Source organism: Gymnogyps californianus, chromosome 10 (genome assembly GCF_018139145.2).
Source record: "Gymnogyps californianus isolate 813 chromosome 10, ASM1813914v2, whole genome shotgun sequence".
NCBI lineage: Eukaryota > Metazoa > Chordata > Aves > Accipitriformes > Cathartidae > Gymnogyps > Gymnogyps californianus.
Genome location: NC_059480.1, coordinates 11,853,022 through 11,868,462, shown reverse-complemented (window position 1 = coordinate 11,868,462; position 15,441 = coordinate 11,853,022). Strand labels below are relative to the sequence as shown.

At 40.6% G+C, this 15,441-nt stretch overlaps 2 protein-coding genes across 11 annotated transcripts in view; one reads left to right on the top strand and one right to left on the bottom strand.

Annotated features, from left to right (window-relative positions):
• The window catches only part of FBXO36 (F-box protein 36), a 30,308-nt gene extending 23,943 nt beyond the window's left edge, over window positions 1-6,365 (bottom strand). Inside the window, exon 1 of the mRNA XM_050902592.1 lies at window positions 6,270-6,365. Within this exon, the coding sequence (XP_050758549.1) occupies window positions 6,270-6,365 (96 nt within the window). The remainder of the gene's footprint in view (window positions 1-6,269) is intronic.
• Window positions 6,366-6,865: 500 nt separating this feature from the next.
• TRIP12 (thyroid hormone receptor interactor 12) overlaps window positions 6,866-15,441 on the top strand; it is an 81,603-nt gene continuing 73,027 nt past the window's right edge. For all 10 annotated transcript variants that reach the window (XM_050902729.1, XM_050902727.1, XM_050902725.1 and 7 more), the window contains exon 1: window positions 6,866-6,940. The gene's annotated coding sequence lies outside the window, so the exon portion shown is untranslated. The remainder of the gene's footprint in view (window positions 6,941-15,441) is intronic.

Genomic DNA, 15,441 nt, shown 5'->3' with positions numbered 1-15,441 from the left:
TTGCAGGTTTCAATAGAGCCTGAAGGTACTCACAACTGAAAAACAACCAGCAAAAAAATCACGTATTAATGTCTCCTAAAATGGAAATTTTATTGAAAATGCTAAGATTTTTTTTTTTAAATTTAGGGTTTATAGAGCTCTGACATGGAATCAGGTTGTTTATTGAAAAGAGATTTTTTTTTTAGTGTTTTTTAAGATTTAAGTGCTGTAGGTTCAGAATTTTTACTTGTAACTAAAAGAGCCAGAAAACAACTTTATTTTTGAAATGAAAACAATTAATTACAGGACCTTTTAACAAAATATTGTAGTTCTCAGTATCCAAAATAATATGCTGTGCTCAGAATATATTGATTTAATCAGAAACTGATTGAAGATGTAGAAGTGAACACTAAACAATAGGAGCAATGATGGGTAAAGAACAAGAACAGTCATCAGAACTGTTTGCCTAGTGACTTACACTATTTGCTCATCTAGATGTCCTATATATATTTGTTAGAGAATCTAGTTGCTGATCTCTCTGACCAAACATACAATTCTGCAGTTACATATTTGATAAAATTCAGTTGTCTTGACTGTTATATGAGCAGATCATATGTGGAATATTGCACAGAATGACATTAGTTTTGTATACATATGATGCCTGCCTTTTACGACTAAGTAGCTAAACATTTCACTAACATGACAAAATCCTCTGATTAGTGCAGCATTCATTAAATGGTGACAGATGCTAGTATTAATTACACGTTGAGTAGATCGTTTTCCCATTATGTTTCTTTTGTTACCAGCCTCATCTTTCCAGTTATCAGCCTGTCCTATAAGCAGATTACGCACCAGACTTTTTTTTTTGGGGGGGGGGGGGGGGGGAGGTGTGTCTATATTTCTTGTTTTACCAAAATGAGTGACTGACCTTTTCTACACTACCCCACCATCTGTATTCCTCTCTTGCACTTTTCAAAACCTGTACTTATCATCTGTTAGACAATTTATAAGAAATTTTATTTTGAAAGGTTTTTTGTGTGGCTATCTCAAGTCATCTTATGTTTAATGTTGGAAGTCATATGATTTATTGCTTGCTTTTTACAAACAGATAATGTCTATTGTTGTGACAAACCTTGCCAAATTATAACTGGCCTATCAAATATTAATTTGGCATTTCAGGAGTGACTGAAAAAGAGGTACAGTGAAAGGTAGACGGAAAGGCATATGTTAAACAAGCTGCCATCCTTGATGTCAATCTTGAGACAAAAATATTCCCATTCTATGTAATATTACATGCACTCACACAAAACAAAACCTATCCACTGTTCCCATGAATTCTAGCAGGATTCCTACTACACATTTCATGGCCAAGCTTGTTTTTCTATTTAGTACATTTATCCTGACATGTACACCAACTTCTCCTTCATGACAACTCAAAGCACTCCTGGGCGGGTGGGGGAAGGAACAAAAAAAGAAATTGAAAAGTACAAATGGCAAAGTCATTCATTTAGAAATAATATCTGCCATAAACCAAAGGTTATAAATTGAAAGTTGATAGAGGAGAAAGACATTGGAATAACAACTGATCAAAGGATGATCAAGAGTCACTAATGTGATTTTGGTAGAGAAAGTTAAATACAACCCTAAAACTTAAATCACACAGAATTTTCCAGAAGACACAGGGAAGTAACAATGCCTTTGCACATGGCACTCGTAAGACTTATTATTATTAAGAACAAAAGTTCTAATGGGAAGAAATGCAGTGAAAAGATACTAAAGTGACCAGGAAGTAGAGAGTCTGTTTCACAAGTGGAGACTGAAAAAACAAAACAAATCCTATCAAGAGGGCATATTTATTGAATATATATAACATTTTATATATATATACACACACACATACAGATATATAACATTGTTGCCTACACAGAAGGGCAGTATTCAAGCTAAAAGATATCCACACACAAAATAAGCTGTAGATTAGTCTGTATAACTGCATTTCTAACCATCAGAGAAGTGATGATCTGGAGCAGTTGTTCTGTGTGAAGCAGCAAGGCAAAAAAAGCCTCAGTACCTTTGAAACACATCAAGTCCCATTTATGCTATGAAGATCTATTATGTGTCTGGATGAAACAGCAGGGACTATGACTTGATGACCTGAAGTCATCTCTTTCAGTCTTATATTTCATATTTCTGCAGTGGGACTGGTAGATGCCCACACAGGGGAAATATGTGGGATAGTTTCCCTGCATTTGTAAAGTTGTGATTGCAGCCTTAAAATAGCTACTTGAAAAAAAATTCTTTTCACTGATGGTTCAAAAGATCTCTCCTTCTACACAATCCAACTGTTTGAACTATATTCTGTGAATACTCACTTATGCATCTGTAACTCTATACAGTCTACTTTTAGAAGAGTTATTTGCAATGAGTTACAAGGCTCTCCCCTTCTCCTTACGCTTCCTCCTTGAAGTAGCTTATGCAGAAACTAGTTGGTAATCTTCCCTTCCTAACTTCTCAATGGAAGTGCATGTTTGCTACTTAGTAGTCAATACCTTTGTTTATAAAGTCCTGATTAACGGCTCTAATTTTGAAATGCAATTGAAATTGAATTTGTATCTGGGATGGCAGCTGTCTCTTGCTGCAAAAACAAAAATTACCATTGGGGTCTCCTTGTCGCATTTTGGACACAAATATGTCCACCCAGACAAGTGGGTGTATTTCTAGCTATTTTTTTTCCCAACTACTGTTGCATTTGATTGGTTAGAAGAGTTCGAAGTAGCCTCTGCTTTTGTGCGCTTCCAATATCTTGTTTGCCCTCAGCAGGCCCTGCTCTCCTTTTTCCAGGTGTCCTAGTTTCTCTAGATTTGAGTTAAACACAAACAAGCATGCTGAAGTACACGTTGCTATTATTACAACTGACAATATTGAAAGTAATAAATAAATGTTTTCCCATTTATTTTTGCAGTAATAAAATAATTCACATGCTTACAGCTGAGGATGTGTGCCCCTGTGGTATCACACTCTAGGTACTCTTTTTGTCTGTCTTGTCCTCTTTATTTGACTATTGTCCTATACTTAGCTTCAGCAAACTTCTTAGTGTATGCTTAACTCTGCTCTCAGAGACGTCCTTTCTTTTAATTTACAGCAATTCCAGTTCATTTATTTTTAGTTATACAATATACAATAGTTTAGGCCTACTGTACTGATCTTGAGGCAGTAGCAGACTTCAAAAATGCCTTCTGGAGAACATCCCTAACATATCAGGTTGGATGATGGAAGAAAGATGTCAGTTCCCTAGAATGAGGGAAAAAGCTAAACAAAAGCCACAGACATTTCATATGACTTGTTTGAACACAAAGCCTGCTGACATAGACTTGCTTTTCCCCCCAGATATGGCGTCCTTGTCCAACTAAATTTCTTGCCCTAACACTTTCTTAAGACCTTCTGTATTTGTACAGGATTTCTGGTTCTATGACAATTTGACTCGATAGTCAGCTGATACCTGGAAATCCTGGCCATGACCACAGGTACATGCACTCTGGAGCTGTATAAGACATGCCTGGTAAATTAATAACTTCATCCTGAAAGAGCCGAATTTACTGCTCATGTAAAGCCCAAACAGACCATTCAAAGTAGGGCAACACTCACAGAAATATGGGAGCCTTCATACAAATCCACGATGCAGCCACAAACTCCCTTTTTGTTTTTAAAGAAAAACAATGGACTGTTTTGAAACCACTGACTTCGAAGAATGGGACTATTCAAAGTAGCAAATTTCAGCATTCATGTAACTGTGCAAGGTTGGAGGCTTAGACTGTAAGGTCTTTCAGGCAATGACTATTATTTATTAGGAGACTGCAAAATAGCATACTGGGAATGTGAACCAACAACTAGGCGTCCTAGATGCTAACACAGTATGGCTAAATATATTTTACATGATACATAACTTGGCACAGCAGTGATGCATATACCTTCAATTACTATTTTTGACATAGATCTCTTCTCAGGAGATTCCATAGCCTGCAGAAAGGCTAACTACCATCCACAAGTTTTACGTGTACAGCAGTTAAGACTGCAGAGATTACTTATGTGAAGTTAGTTGTTTTCAGCAATAGTGAATTCAAATGTGATTGAATTGGGAAGTTTTGCTGGAACCAGATACATCAGCTTCAGACGATATAGTGACATATTCAAATACATATGTTCACTGCATCATACTCAAATGATCTTACAGTCATAAAATCAAAATGAAGTTTTTCAAATAATTCAAACCAGTTCTTTTTCAATGACACTAACTTCCTGGTAATGCTTTCATACAATAAGCATTTACAGAATAATTTTAACTTACTTCCACTGACAGTTACAATGCTTTTTACACAGTTTATGTTAACTGACTTTGGTTTGTTTTAAGGATATATTTGGGCAGCTGAAAACAAAACCAAAAGTAGATATCTGAAGTATTCAACAGGAAACTGATATGAGAACCAAAAAAACTGAAGATAATAATAATAAGGAACATCTTATTTTTATTACCTGAGTGCAAAAATGAATGGTAAAAAGCCCATAACACTCAATTACATATTCCATGAACAAGCACGGCACTGATATGATTCCCGTGAGGTCAATGGGACAGGCCCATTACAAGACTTCAGTTACAAAAAAGCTTGTATTTCCCAGCTATTATGCAGCACCGTAATTACTCTCAATTTTGGTGGAACTCAAAGCTCCCTAAGGTTGCCTTGTCAGTTCTACCTTAAAAACTTTTTTTGAGGAGAACGAAACCAAAACCCCTTCTGAAACTGCTAAAGACACTGGTGATTTAAAAAGAAAATCTTGGCACCAGAGAGACCAAAAGAAGGGGCATATAATATACAGAACACAGACCATTTGGAATTGCAGCTGAACTTCAGTTTGTCACCTCCCTCTCCCTCTAATTTCTCAATTACAAACCTGACAATTCCCTCATCCCTGGAAGAAAATATGTTCACTATTTTGGTTTACTTTGGGAAAACAAAACAAAAACTTCCTCCTAGTTTCAAAATATGTTGGTTTTTTGTTCCAGTGAGACATTTTAAAAACTTTCTCAGAAAAATTTTTGAAACTTCACAACTTCTAAATCAGTATGTCCAGCCTGAGACAAGCATCTATGTTCATCTCTTATACATACAAAGTCAACCCAATCAAAAATAGGTCAAAATGAAACAAAAATTATAGAAGATATGTATTTTTCTTTCATAACCTTACAAACTCATAATCAGATTTGTTAAATCTCATTTGTTTACTGTCAAATATTCCTCATTGATGATTACTATTAGATTATTCTGAAAAATGTTCATATCGCACATTTTGCAGCATATTTCAAAAAAAGTTCAAAAAAATCTCTTCCAGGATATTTAGCATTGCTTATTTCCCTGATTGGAAAACCAGTTATGTACACAGCCATAAGGCAGGACACCTAAACATCTTCAGGTACCATATGGAAAATATACAGTCTTCCCATTTCCAAATGGGCAGTTTTACTTTATTTTCCTGGAATTAGATGTCAGACTGTTGTTTCCCCCCACCTTAAGTCTAGTTACTCTGAGAGTGCAGCTAAACTTGTCTTTCCTTAGGAGAAATACTGTGACATTACTTAAGGATTTGTTATTTATTTACTTTAAATGTTAGTATCTCATTTCTTTGCGAGGCATTTCTGAGAGTAGATGTAAATTTGTTTTAAGGTTCCAAAATCACAGATGTGTATATACTTCTTTGCAAGGCTACTAACTCACCGTTTTGAAGGATCTTTTTTCCCCCCCTTCCTCTGGTCCTCACCCAGAGCCCCTTCCCACAGGCTTGGGATACTCTAGGTAGAAGGAATCTCCCACATAGAGAGGCTCCCCGTCCAGACACACTTTCACCCATACTAGGAAATAACCGTTTTTGGTAGCAACCCTTTACCTGCTCCCCAGCTAATTACCGACACCACATCCCAAGGCTGCAGCAAGGCGTTCCCAGCGCTCAGGAGGCCAAACCAGCAGCACTTACTGGTTGGTGGCGCCTCCCGGGACGCTACCTGGCGGCGTTAATAGGCGACCCCCGCCCTTCCCCGGCATGGCGCTGCGAGCCCCTCCGTTCCTCACCAGCCCTTCCCCAAGGACGGGCCCTGACTAACGCCGCTGCTGCCTCAGGAGCCGGGGGCAGGCCCCAGCTGCCTTCCTCCCTGGGCGGAGGAAGAAGCGGCGACCATGAGGTGAGGGGAAGAGAACGGCGGGGCAGATGCCGCTCCCCGCCCGCGGCAGCCCAGCACCCACCTCCTGCCGGGTGACGAGCAGCTGGCAGAAGTCCTTGCTGGGCGCCGGGGCCTGCCCGCGCGTCTCGAACACCACCTCCCTCAGCAGCGACGCCATTTTGGGACGCCGAAAGGCGGTGACTATGGCAACCAGGAAGAGGCGGACATCACACGGGGTCACCGGGAGCCCAGCCCCCTCTTAAAGGAGCAGGGCCGGTAGTAACGCGGTGCCCCGGCAGGGTCTTCGCCCCCGCCGCCAGCAGAGCCCCGATCCCCCGCCGGCTCCACCCCCCTCCCGCGCCCCCCGCCCTCACCCGAGGGGAGACACTCGCGTGGACCCAGGGGTGACGACCCCGGCGGAGGGATACTGACCGCCGAACGCCGACCCCGCCGAGCGCAGGGAGCGGGACGCGCACACGGCCGCAGCGGGGGCTGCGTGGGGGGCGGCAGCCGGGGCGGGGGCCGCCCGTCGGCCCAGGGGGCGCGCAGGCCCCGGCGGGGCCCCGGCGCCGGGAGAAAGTAGTCCCCCAGCCTCCCCCTCGCGCCGCTGGAAGGGGTTCGGCGGCGGAGGCGGCGGACGAGGCGCTGCTCGGTGCTGCGGCTTCAGCTGATAATTGAAGGGAAGAGAGGCGGCTGCTGCCGGGAGGAGGGGAGGCACGGAGCGTCTGCGGAGGCCGCATCGGGACAAACTAGGTACCCGGGGCCCCTCCGCTCTTTCAGGGGGCGCCGGGGAGGCGGGCGCGGGGCGGCGCGGCGCTGGGCCCTTCGGCAGCCTCCAGGCCGGGCGGCCGGGCCTGTTGTGTCATTCCCGGCATTAGCCGAGCTGCCCTTCCCGGCGGCCCGGGGCAGGGGGAGGGGAGCAGCGCCATCCCGGAGCATTGTTGCGGATGGGGGGGCGGGGGGAGACGAGGACGACACGACGCCGCGCTGGTGAGTGTGTGTGGGGGGGGGCCCGGAGGTGTGTAATGGGGTGAGGGGAGGGGGCCCTCGCTGAGGAGGGAAGGGGTGGAAACGGAGCTGACAAAATGGCCAGGCAGTTACCGAAGCCCGCTCTAGGGACATCCCCTGTCCCCCCGGCGCCGGGCAGGGCTGCTGCCCGCCGCCTCGCCTCGCCTGGGCTGCCCGGCGTGTGGGGGAGCGCGGCCTCCCCTCTCCGGGCCCTGTGTGGCTGCTGATACAAAAGGGCAGTGTCAGTGTTGACACTGCCGTACCGATTTGTATGCCCTTCCCCGTCTTCTCCCTCCCCCACTCCGGTGGGCCCCCTTTTCCCTAATGGCTTTTTTTTTTTTTCCTCTGAAGGAGCTATCGAATATCTTAAAGGAAAAAAATAGCAACTCCTCTTTCCTTCCCCCCTGCCCAGCTCGATAAAAATGCTAAATAATCGGCCGACGTCCATATTTCACAAGCTTTTTGGGGGGAGGAAGAAGGTGGAAAGAGAATGGAGGCGCCTGTAGGGTTGGAGTTACAGTGCTGGCTGCCCACAAGAGGGGTTATTTTCGTGGTTAATGTTTCAGAGCTGATGTTTTTGTTGCTTTCAGTCAAGAAGCAAGTTGCCTGGTCCTCGCGTTTGCTTGCATAATGCGTCGTACTTGGAGGCTGATCAAACGCTGGGTTCTGCCTTTCCTGCCTGCCTCTTCCTCCTTCCCCTTCCCCGGCGGGCTGGGGGGGCTGGGGAGTGGGAGAAGTTTTGAGGTGCTGGTAGCACTGACGCCAGCCGCCTCCTGGTTACTGCTCTGGTTATCTGGGGCTGGGAAACAAACTGATACCGGGGCTTTCGCCAGACCTGTAGGCCCGTCTTCCTGCTGTTCAACTTTTTTATTGTTCCCCCTCCCCCCCCCCCTTCCTAGTGCACTGGCTTTCTCGACAGCCAGGGGTTTTCACAGAACGGGAGTCCGCAAGTCTAGACTGTGAACCGGAAAATAATAGGGGAAAGAATGGAAAGTTATGTCAAGGGCTTTGGGGGAAAAACATCGACGTATCGAACAAAGGTCCTGCCTGTATTGGAGAGAGAGGCCTGCATGTGAGGCCTGATTGTGTCGCATTTACACACGGGGAAGAAATGAGTGCTTGGTACTGGCCTAAATTTATTCTGTAAGTCTGGCATGCAACTTGGGAATATTTTTAGAGTGTGTGCAGTTTGTTTTGAGGGTGGTTTTATTATGTGTAGCAGTCCAATAATAATTTTAATTTGAAATATTTTTTTCCAAAATACTGTGTAGTTTTTTTCTTCCTGCCTTGTTCAGCAGAAATAATATTGATCCAGAGGTTCTAACACCATAACACAAAACTTCAGTCAAACAAGATAACTTCCATAGTTTATGTATTGTGTGTATTAAGAATATTGAGCTTCCTGGTGCTTTAAAGGCTGTCAGAAAGAAGAGTTGAGTAGTTACCACCTGACAAATATGAAGTACATCCTTCATAATGAGAAAGAAGAGGAATTCTAATCACTTAAATTAATTTTACAAGCTTTTCTTAGGGGAAAGATGTCACTGTGGATATACTTTCTTTGTAAGAATTTAAAAGCTAGCAAGCATTGCTGTGATTACTTCTGTTTATCTCTGATATATTCTCTTCTCTCCAGTTCTTGCTCTCTCTCTTCTCTCCCACCCCCAAGACTAGACTTCTAATTGTACATGGGTGTTTTTTGGTATTTAATTTCCACTCAAACAGATTTGTGAGGCTTTTAAGTTTTTCATTAAGCTAAAAGTTTTTAATATATTTTATTATATATATAAAAATATGCATAATGAACATGAAAGCAGTACTTGAAAAATAACTGTATACCTTTCTATTGTTTGGTAGCCTATTTAATAAATATTGATAGGAATTAAATGTAGTTATGAAAATATTAGTATTTCAGTTTTTGCAGCTAATATTTTAACAATTAATGTTATATTTGAACTAAGAAGTTTAAAAGCAGTGTTCTGGTGAGTAAATACTGTATATAATACTTCAAGTTTTCAGAAACTTACATGTTTTTAACTTGTAATAGTTTCTATATTTGAAAAATGTAGCTGATTGTGAATGGCTGGGTTTTGTATAGGCACTGTTTTTGATCTTAAAATGGAAGAGTATTTTTAGTTTTTATTGTTTGGTGTATCCTGTTGTGTTAGAAATATAGGTAATCTGATCCCCCCCCTGGGCCTCTGAAAAAATTGGGAGTAGTAAGCTTGAATTGACAACTTTTTAAGTCTGAGTGTTCTTCAGTCTCCAGATGGCTCCATAGGTAGGAGCCTAAACAGGTCTTAGCTGTTAGTAGAAAAATTGTAGGTCATCCACAGTGTGACATTACTACTTATTAATATAGCAGATCTACTTCAGTAAGGAGTGCCGACCTCTTGAGTAAGAGGCTTATGAAAATGGAGTCTTTTGATGTCTTGCAAAAGTTCTTCAGGCCAAAGTGACCATTAGGGAAACAACCTGTATCTTCCCAGTAAATGAATAATCGGAACTGTCATTCTCAATCAGGAATAATGCACAAGTTCATTTTTTTAATTTTCCTTTTTATATTGCATTTTGACTGTTGGTCTTCAAACCCAGAATGTAAATATTATAGAAAAAAAAATTGTAATGAAAACTTGTTCTTACAAAAATCATTCCTAAATTTGAGGTCCAAAGCTATAGGCAACAAAGACACTGTATTCCTTCTGCAGCAGTTTAGCAAAAACATAATGGTGTTGACTTTAATGTCATGAATGAAAACATGACAAATTTCTGTGTGGGTCCTTACATCACTGATAAGTACAGTTATTTACTTTGAGACAATCCAGGAAGATAACCTGACTAAATTCCTTTTGTTTCTAAGCAATGAAGCTGAAGCATGAGTAGGAAAGTTATTGTTTGACTAACCTACGTGTTTGTACTTAATTTGCAGTGTAAGTGAATCTCAGAACTATCTGTGTTAATCTTATATTTATAGGCCATGCTATATTTTCTGACAAGCTAATTAGTAAGCAGCATGTAGAACACTTCTGATCACGGGTCTGTCTTCTGTCGCATTGAGACTAAATTATTATGACAAAGTATAATCAAATCCCGAAGTTGTACAACATGGTGTAGTATCACATTGTCAAAAACTTGACCTGGAATGTTTCTGGGATCTCCCTTTGGCCTCTTGGATGATCTGTGTCCTGGTCATCACCTGTCAAATTAGTCACACTCCCTATAAAGCACTTTGTGGACTCTGTGACACTCTTAATAGTGGAAACTTTTCATCAAGCTGTCACTGCCCCATTCAGTGCTGACTCTGAAGGTAGTAGTACCTCTGAATTTTTTTGGTAGAGTAGCAATTACCTTTGGGTCAGTGCATTTATTTTTCTGAAGAAGTAATACTTACTTTGAATTTGCTCTTAATATTTTAATCTGTGTATAGTATCATAGGAGATTTATGGCCGTATAGGAACCAACTTCTTGCTGAGCATTTTCATAGCTAAGTTTTAATTCGGGACATGAGGTTGGTAACTGCAAAACAAAGTCATATGAACTGTTTTTCCTCCTGATATTTCTTCAGTTTACATGAAGTAATGTGTTTTTCAAGGAGCAAAACTATTTTCAGACTTCTCACTGGTGATCGAGCATGACAAAATGCTTGCATGTAGCTGCTTGTTTCATGATGTCTTTTTTGACAAAATGATTAACTTTAAAACATGAATTCAGCAGTCTTCTGTAAATAAAAAATTTCTAGCCGGTCAGTATGAAAGACAGTGCTAAGTCAACTAGCTTCTCCACTGCATGCTTTCAGATACCAGTGATGGTTACTTCAGTGCGAAGGTTAGTTTTGAGGAGCAATTGTTCTCTTAATCCTGCCATGTGATAAAATTTTTCTCATCAAGTTGGTAGAATCTAACAGTGTAAATATGCAGTCATATTCTTCAATTCTGTCTGGCAGCCATGGTTCGAGCACACATAACCAATCTGTTTACTCTCACTGCCTATAATAAGGCTTGTCTTGCAATGTACTGACTGTTGCCAGTCTTACTTGACTCATGAATGTACTCAGTACAAATATGGCAGAAAACTGCCATCTATAAGAGCAATAGATAGTCAACTTTTGAAGTGAAGACTTTTTATATAGGAAAAACTGGAAAAGTTAGCTGTATATCACAAAAGTTAATCATGGTGATCTAATACTGGACTTGAATATTAAAGATGTGTGAGAAGTACTAGCAATGGTGTTCAAGCTATAGTTGCCTTCAGTTGCTCCAAAAAAGCCTCTCTTGTCATGATTCATAGAGTAAGCCAGTTTGGAAAGGACCTCTGGAGGTCACTTGGCCCTGCTCCCCACTTGACTTTATCTACTCCTGAATAAATAGTTTTTCATTGATCACTGTATTGATAAAATAGCTCCATCTTCTTGAGTGATAAGAAAGGAAAAAAACTAACAAACCTACAAAGGAATGTGTGGAGAGGAAACTGGAAGGATTCTACAATGTGTAGCAGTACAATGCTGTCTCATGGAGCAGGGGGGAAAAAATCACAGTTTCTCAGTGTTTTCTGAATGGATTGGTCTGCTTTGTGATGGTGTCCACAATAAAGTGCGTATGCTGAACTGCAAAGATTTGACCTTCTTAAAAGGTATGAAAGGGTCTGAGTCATCTCCTGGAATGTGAACCTTGAGTTGTAGGGAGCAATCTGGTGTTTCAAAATGGAGGCTGAGGTCCCTAGTACTTGTTGAACAAGAAGTCTTTTTTAAGATCTGAAAGGCAAGGTATATTTCATGTTTATTCTGCTTTCAGAGTAACTTGCAACTGACAACCCTTGTTTTATTGCATGACATTGAAATAAGTAAACTTAGTGTAAAGAAGGGCAACTGCTTGCTAGACCTTTGTAAAGGTGGAAATGAAAGAATACAAACATTTTCTTTATTTTCTGATGTACATGTGTTATTCGGGGACGAAGGTGTTAAACTTTCAGAAGGCTGTCTAGTCATGAGACAGGCATTAGACTCAATACCACCAATGTGCGTCTCCTTCAGATTTGTGGCTGACTACTATTGTCTGTTTAAAACATGGTTAATATCAATTATTATTAATGTAGAGCAGTAACTGTATGAAGAATTTTTACTTTGATTTTTAGGGGTAGTTCCTAAAGGTAAAACCATTAGGAAAAATAGGCCTGGGACAAACCATCATAGGTCGTCTGGTACGTACTTATGCTCCAAGGTAACTAGGTCTAGTCTTATGCTATATTTGCTTTTAGAAAGTGTGCATGCTGTTTTGTTCTCCCTCATGTTTCTCCATGTCTAAGTTCTGTCTTATTTGTCTTGCTATGAGCTTGTTATGGTTTGTCTTATCCACTCTGGGTAGGAGAAATGATCTTCTCTCTGTACTGTGGGCTTCTATGTGCTTGAAGTCTGTTCTGTACCTCCTCTCTTAGTCCAAGACTGCTTAGATGTAAAAGTAGAAGTACAGGTAAATAAACGTGGAAATCAAAAATACACTTTTATGTAGTATCTTCTAAGTTGAAAACATGAATTTTTTAGGAGCAATATAATGAGTTGAGGCACCGAAAAAGGAAAGATGTAAACAATGCATAGTAACACTAGTGATGGTGGACTTCAACATCCCCCACGGCTCCCGCCCCCCCCCGCCCCCCCCAAGGAAAAAGAAAAACTAAAAACACACCCACATATGCACACTGCCCCCTCCTCCCCCAACTAATCGAGGGACTTGCATTAAGTGTCCTTGATGCTGGTATGATGATTAGATGTTCATTTTAACTCCTGGAGTTAGTGAGGAGAAGCTGTCTTTACGTCATATATCTTTGTGGAATATGAATCTGTGGTAGATGTCTATTTTTGGACGAGATAATATTGTAAGATGTGGCTAACATCAGGGCTAGAAGATGGCATCTTATCCATGTTAATAATGTTCTGTGTCTTCTAATGTCAAATCCCTTATGTAATTAGCTTATTGAGTATAGAGAGTGTCCCTTCCTGGAAGGTGTGTGCAATGTAACTGAACCTTCTGATCACAGGTGAGATGTGGGTATGCATTTAAAGAGAACTAATGAAGAACGTAGCTGAAGGTGCATATTAATAGTCTGTATGCCGAATACAAGCTTGGAACTCTGCCTTCCTTAGAGAGTGAATGTTCTCTTTATTTTGAGGATATACTCCATTATAATCAAGTTACTGAGTGGGAACTGTAATTTCTCTTTAAAACTTCACTTGTTTTGACCTTTGCAGTTGTTTCAGGTATAATAGCTTGGTGAACTCATCCATTGTAAAGAGGTGAGGGGAAGGTGGGAAATCATGAACTTGAACAAGGGCATGCAGACAGTCATAGTCTGTGTGAATGAGCCCAAGTGAATAGCACCTGAGAAGAAGCTGCGTAGCTAGGTTTCAGATCTTTAAGTCAGACCGGTAATCAAAATAAATAGATTTAAGTAATGGAAGGGGCAGGAATACCATTGGTGTACATAAAAATGCAACTTGATTTGAAGTTAATTAGAAAATTTCTGGAGAAAACAACATTTCGGCTGAATCTCATTTAAAGAAAGTGACGGAAGCTGCATAACTTTGGCAAACTTTAAGCCAGGATACCAAGTGTTAAAAGTTGTGCTTTAAAGATCTGCTACAGTCTATTCCACAATGTTTTTCATGTTTATGTAATGACAATGTGTGCTGCCATATCTTACTCTGGTAGTATTCTGCCTGATTTATTTAGCAGATAGCTTTCTACAATAAAACACTGGTAATAAAACAAAGACCTGCATTATACCATAAGATTATGGATTAAAGAAGTTAGTTTCATTCCCTTACTCAGTTACAAAAAGCTTGGCAGAAGAACAAATATAATTCTGTGCCAAAAATAAGATAGCAAATATGCTTTCTTCAAATTTATTGTATGACAACTTTTAAGTTGATACAGTTCTGCTGCATACTCCCTATTTCTCATTTACCTCAAGTATTTGTAGACTTGCAGCTGAACATAGCCATGTTTTAGACTAGACTCTTGACAACAGGATTCCAGCTCAAAACTTTCACAGCACTTTGTAACTAGGATTGGAAGAAGCACTGTTAAGAGAAATGCTGTTGCACACCTCAATCTGCAAATTTAAGTACTCCATGGAGAGAGTGGAAACAGCTCTCTTCAGGTTAACTGTGAAGAGGAAAGATGACTTTTGTGGAATTTAGTATGTGAAGTAACAGTACCGCTTAAATGCCATCCATTAATGTTTAAATACTTGAGCACTATGGTCACAGTAGTAAGGATGGGAATTTTTTTTTCTTTTTTTAGTAGCTTAGGGGTTCTTGACATACAGCCGAAACCAAACTGGAGTTGGAACAGAATGGGCACTGAAGATTCTGACTTAACTGTGCTGTATGCAGATGAACTCAAGTAAGCTAGAACCTGAGAACTGTATATTTGGAAACTTGAGGTAAATACAAATGTAGTAATGAGTTAATTTTTGAAAGCATACTTAAAATAAATGTAAAGTTGCCTATGAGACTCCACTGAAGTGACAGGCAAAGTAATCTCAATCTGTCACTTTCAAAATACAATGCAATGAACGCACTTGTTGCTATACTTTATTGCTTCCGGAGGTTGTCTGGAGTAAAGTATATTCCCTGGGTGCATCAGGCTTTTTCCTCTGTCACAGGCTTAGCCAAAAGCTGTTAAAACTGTTCTTGTAGTTTTAGATAAAGTAGATTCCTATTAGGTAACTTAAGTCAAGGGATAAACTTAATGTAGTTGTATCATCTATTTTTCAAAGCTCTTTAATTCATGTATTTTGTTCAGATGAAGTTTGAGTTTCTATCAGGTTGAGATCTTAAAGTCTAACTATGCTTCCTGCTGGCAACACCGGTAGTGTCACCAGAAGCACTTTGTCCACTCCCTCGACCTGTTCGTAGCAGTCTGACTGTTCTAAACTAGCATTGCTTCTGTTTGTGGTATCAGTTTTGCTGTTGCAGTTTCACGGCCACTTGAAATTACTGGAAACCCTATTAGATCTCATCTGTACTATGAATGCAATTAATTTTAATCTTGTTTTAGTGGTGTTGGAGCGTTTTAAAAACTTAGTCAGAAGTAAGCCAAGTAGGTTGCTGTGCATAGCAAAATTGCTTGATGTGTTTTCATCTAAAAGCTGTTCCCCTTCAACTAAGAAATGGTTTCTTCCTTACAGATTTTTAGATTTGCAATATTGTTTTCCTTCAACAAAATTATGTCAGGCTATTTGGAAAGTCA